Consider the following 5557-nt stretch of genomic DNA (forward strand, 5'->3'; position numbering starts at 1 on the left):
CGCACGTCTATCTGCTATATAGACATGCTGTTAGACACGGATCTCTAGACGCGCAAATAAACGCACCCATAAGTATTTTTTTTAGTTCAGTAAATGCGTCTGCATGCGCGTCTGTGGGTGCTTTGTCTTGTTGTGGTTATTAACCATAAATTTAATTAATTCACTATTTAGAAACCTATACATCACATGCTTTCAAGAGATATTACTAAAGCCTTTTATCTATAGATTGTAGCCTTCTAGAATGACACAATTTCTATACAACTACCTAGGTTTCTCTGTCTATCCATTAAAAAATTCCTTGTGTAATAAAAAACTATAAAGATTAGAAGTGATTTTTACTTTAAGGCACCTTCTAGTAAACTTACATGATATATTTACATTGTATTGAGTAGAATCCCTTGATTAAGCTTTGAATCTTTGCAAGTCCAATTAGGTATGTATTTTGAACTACCATTATTTTGGATTTGACTCAAATCTTGTAAAGTATTCAACTTTTGATGATTAGAATGCCAATTATTGATTATGGAAATAAAATCATGAAGAGGCTCTGTGTTGTTTGTTCACATTTAACGTTCTACATTAGTTGAGCATCCATCTCATAAACTAGATCCACGTAACGTGCTTTTGAATTTCAATCTCAAAACAAAGTTTCTCTATGTTATGTATGACATCCATCACTCACAATTTCATCTCTCCATTCTATTAAATCAGTTGGTATTATACCTTTGTTGACTTGTAGAGAATTCCTACCCATTATAAGTTCCTTTATTTTACTATAATATGCGAGATGATGATTAGAAATTCCAAGTGAATTGGGTGAGCAAGTATATTTAGGATCCTAAACTTCCTCCATAGCATGTAGTACTTAATCAAAGCAAAAAGCTAACAAGGTAGCTAAGAGATGAATGTAAATTTGAAGCGAGATGTGTAACTATGTTGATAGACACATAAAAAAGAGAATAGTAAAGATGAATATATGTCATTCCACATACTATATATGGTCCAAAACATGAACAAAAAACAACTGGGTAAATCAGAGCCGGTCTCACTTATTCATTCCATACATCCACAAATTAATGTGCTTGACTTTTTTGTAAAACAAAGGCCAAGAATATGATGGTGATTTAAGCAATTGGCGGTGCAACAGTTGGAGATCTAGCAAAGTTGAGGCCTTTTTGTGATGTCGGTAACTTTGGATTGAAGTAGCGTGCCATGTAGTCTTGAAAGGTAACCCCTTGGTACACTACTGGATTGTCATCATCTATAAGTACTGGAAGAGGAGCAATAAGATCTTCTTCAAGAGGTCCAAAAGTGAAAGGCATAGAGACTCTCAGCTTCTGATTATTTGCAACAACTTTATGTATGCACGACTTGTATCTTCCATTGGTCAAAATCTGCAAGATAATCAGTTCTTTGACGTCATGAGAAGGTTTTCATAAAGAGAAGAGAGAGACATGCAAGCTCTATTTGAGCTTAGGAAGAGGATCCCTCCGTCCCTTATATCGAGAGATCACATGCACGAAAGAAATGGCAAGACATTTAGTAATTGACACACCTCGATTTGGTCTGCCAGAAGCACCAAAATTGTATCAGGCCTATGCTTGACTTCAACCCATTCGCCCGTGTTTGAGAGCGCTTGCAATCCCCCCACCTCGTCTTGGAGTATGAGCGTAAGAGTTCCTACATCAGAGTGCTCTTTGAAACCCAGTTGTTTCCTAGGATTAGGGCAAACGGGGTAGAAATTAAGGGTGAGCACCGCCCGCTCAATTGTCGGCAATGCACTCTTCATGTACCCAGCTTCCAATCCGAGGGTCTCAAATATAAGAGAATAAAGAGTGCTTCCAAGTTTCTCCATGTTCCGTCCAAATTCTTTAAGAGTTCCCCTGCATCGTTGAAACAATGAGTCGTCACTACTCTATCATTTTCTTCAAGAGCGCTGCTACTAGTGAAGGCCACTCAAACGTGTGACGTACCCAAAAAGTTCCGATGCCTCTTGAAACCCATCGCAAACACCTGGACGACGTCGGATTACCAGTATCTCCAGCCAGTTTGCCGGCTCAGTCGTCTCATTTGACATAAAGGAGATCCCCTTCTCTCTCTCGGTCGAGGAAAAACGTTCTTTCACCGTAGGTGGTTGCTCGTAGAAATGTCGAGCAGCTGCCCACATATCATCTACCAACTCTCGAGAGAGGCCATGATTCACAATCTTATGTACAAGACAAATGAGGCGCGTTCAAAACCTGCCGAATGATACGAGACTTGACCATCATCAGTGTAACCAAAGCGCTGTAACGTACCTGAAAACAGCCCCACTCACGGCAAGCACGGGCTATTTCACGCAGAAGGAGGCTTTGCCGATCGCCCAGCAAGTCTGCAAGGTCGACTGTAGGGACTTCTGGAGGCTGAGCATGGGCAGTGGCGGGAGGTGCAGCCATGGGAGCCATTGGGAGGAATGAAGAAACGGAAGAGCTCGAAGAAGTGGAACTCTCGAAGAGTATGAGGCAATGAGGAAGCAGGAGCTGCTGCTGAGGACCGATTGCACTAGCTCTCTGTTCCTGGAAATAATATACACATCTCATTTATTTCCATCACGCCCACAAGCTCCATGCATGTTAGAAAGTGAAAAAGAGACGTCCTGTGACAATAAATCTGAGAGACAAGGACGTAGCAAGCCTCAAGCAACGACGCGAAGGATACATCGTACGCAATATCCATTAAATCTGAGACGAGCATGCAGGTCGCGCCTGAAGCGCTTTTCAAGTTCTCCTTGTATGATCATGTCTGAAAAGCGCTTCAGGCGCGACCTGCATGCTCGTCTCAGATTTAATGGATATTAGCAATCTGCCTGAACGTACGATGTATCCTTCCTGTCGTTGCTTGAGCCTCATTGGATATGTCCACGAACAAAGAGCTAGCGCAATTGGTCCTACTTCACCATTGCCTCTAGTCAGCAGCATTTTGGATTGTGAATTCTGAAAGTTCTGCATTTTGCTAAACATAGAAATTACCTTGTGTTTAAGGAAGCTCTCTGCACTCCTTAACCCGTGGCAAGCAACAACCAACGAGATCTTAACAGCCTAGCCCGTTCACGCGGGAGGGGTGGTTTGCTGGTTGAGCCTTACAAATCCATTCATCGTAATGTGGATCATTATCAAGCGACAATGACTCAATAGTGGACAATAGCAAGTCAAAAAACGACAACAAATATAGATAGATAGGTAGGTAGGTATATAGACACACACACACATACACATGCGCGTGCACACACACATATCTATATCTATATCTACCCTCACATGCGTACTTATGTGTGTACACATACACACATGCAAATATATATATGTGTGTGTGTGCATATGCATGTGCGTATACGTGTGTGTGTATGTGTGTTATTATATATATATATATATATATAGTAACACACACACACATACATGCATATGCATATGTACATATATAAATGAATGATGGAATGAATCATTTAAATAAATAAATATGTATGTATGTATGTATGTATATGCATATGCATATGCATATACATATACATGTACATACATACATACATATACAAATACATACATACATACATATACGTATACATATATGTATACATATACATATACATACATGTATACATATACATATACATATATGTATACATATACACATGTGTGTGTGTGTGTGTGTGTGTGTGTGTGAACTAGCTATCACTTTGATCAGTGGTGGACAAGCAATAATCCCACATCGTAATGTATACATAAAATTGAGGGGAATTCACAACATTCTCCTTAAAAATGAATGCACCATATAATGGGTTTTCAATTGAGGATAACTTCGAATGACCTACTAGCTAACCAACTTGATTCAAGGGATCATTGACTTGAATCCCATGTCTTTGACTAATTATGAACCTAAGAGGTGTCATTAGGCAAAATCCATGATGTCTTTTGATATATGATATTGTTTGAAGATGATTTTGAGCAATCAAAATATTTTCAACTTGGGGTTTTGGATGAAATTTGGATGGTGGGAAGTGAGTTCCAGTGGCTTCTGGATGGAAAATGTCTTGTGTTCTTGGAATTTTCCCCAAGATATGTTGATTTGATTCTATACATTGGAATGCCTTTTGGCTTGGTTGTACTCTTGGACTCATTCTTTCCTTCCATTAGGAAAAAAAAGGAAACTCATTTTGGGCTTTTTGGCCAAATTGAAAAATCCCTCTCCACCAATCACAAGAGGGCCGATGTAACTTTGAGAAAATAGAAAAAATACAAAATAGTTTCACATAATTGGAGAAAGAGATAAAACATTAGGGATGTACAACTTTATAAACCTAATAAGGATTTTCAAAAAAGATCACAGACTCAAATACGATTTTCCTCCTAAACAGGTTTTTTCACTTGTATAAATCAAAGATTCAAATGCGCTTTCTTGAGTCTAGGATTGGTGGGCCTATTTTTCCTCCCATTTCTCTTACTTGCACTTTCCATCCATGGCATTAAGCACCCCAAGGCATCTTTCTTGCTTGCATTCCTACTTTTTATCCTAGTTCTCTCAATCGCATTTCACCCATTTGAAAGTTTGATTCTTTTAAGAATCATCCATGGCAACAGGAAACCCAAGGCATCCCAATGCAAAGCAGTGTGTAACTTAGAATGTAGAAGACCAAGACATAGAGGTGAGAGTTATTTCTCGGCGACCTACAACATGCATATCATCTATAGAGTTTGCCAATAGGGTGAATGAAGATGGTCACTAGCAAAATATGGTTGTGTCAAAAGGAAGTTGGGTGCTAATGCAGCCAACGAGGAGGATAAAACCATGGTCGAGAATAATATATTTTTGGCCTCTTGGAAAAGCAGGGTCAAAGATTTCAAAACAATAGAGGGTAAGAAAGGTATTAAAGAAATACTAGTGGAGCATGTATATATGCACAATGACCTTGTGCTGCATGATTAAATCTAGATTATCTTCGACGGCATAGGCCCAATTGTGAGTTTTTAACCCTTTCAATTTCGAAAATTGTGAGTTTTTAACCCTTTCAGTTTTGGAATGGTAGTTTCGAACATTGCTTTTCTGCGTAAACTAAAACATGTTTAATTGGTTTTCAGATCTATATCCAGATCATCATATGAAGAATGGCAGCCAATGGAGTGCATTTTGGGATTCTTGGATGTCTTGCATTGAGCAATAGGAGAAAATTACAATATCAAGGTAGATCTACAACTCAATTAGCACAAACAAGTATATTCTTCTATGACCATTTTTATGAATTGTTGGACAAAGCAAACACTCACGGTTTGTTGAGGACACAAGGTCTTCTGCCATGGAATATGATAAATGGGCTAGTTCCCCCTAGTAGTGTGACAAAGACATATAGAGCTAAGCTATTCGTAGAAGTTCAACGATCTTTACATCCAGGCATTGCTACAAGAATTGTAAAATTCAATTTATGCATGCCAATCACTATTTTTGTTGACCTATTTAACAAGTATCCATTCAAGGTGTGCAAAAAAATGCTCACCTACAAAGCAATAGAAAATGAAGAGAACCTTGA

The 5557-nt window shown here is 38.7% G+C and overlaps 1 protein-coding gene across 1 annotated transcript; it reads right to left on the bottom strand.

Annotated features, from left to right (window-relative positions):
- Positions 1–1030: 1030 nt before the first annotated feature.
- On the bottom strand, positions 1031–2522 carry LOC147899239 (flavonol synthase/flavanone 3-hydroxylase-like). The gene is made up of 4 exons (XM_087378349.1): positions 2298–2522; positions 1974–2206; positions 1556–1883; positions 1031–1394 (listed from the first exon to the last, which is right to left on the bottom strand). The coding sequence occupies exons 1-4, from the start codon at positions 2442–2444 to the stop codon at positions 1125–1127; spliced, it is 978 nt and encodes a 325-aa protein (XP_087234475.1). The 5' UTR covers positions 2445–2522; the 3' UTR covers positions 1031–1124.
- Between the last annotated feature and the right edge of the window lie 3035 nt (positions 2523–5557).

Source organism: Dipteris shenzhenensis, chromosome 8 (genome assembly GCF_047967505.1).
Source record: "Dipteris shenzhenensis isolate YYH24624 ecotype China chromosome 8, Dip_SZ_1.0, whole genome shotgun sequence".
Classification (NCBI taxonomy): Eukaryota; Viridiplantae; Streptophyta; class Polypodiopsida; order Gleicheniales; family Dipteridaceae; genus Dipteris; species Dipteris shenzhenensis.

Excerpts from the sequence above, each read along its gene's own strand:
- LOC147899239 (XM_087378349.1), bottom strand. The coding sequence starts at position 2,444 with ATGGCTCCCATGGCTGCACCTCCCGCCACTGCCCATGCTCAGCCTCCA. Across the intron at positions 1,884-1,973 it reads GAGGCATCGGAACTTTTTGG|GGGAACTCTTAAAGAATTTG; the intron begins GTACGTCACACG and ends TCAACGATGCAG. Across the intron at positions 1,395-1,555 it reads TTCTGGCAGACCAAATCGAG|ATTTTGACCAATGGAAGATA; the intron begins GTGTGTCAATTA and ends ATTATCTTGCAG.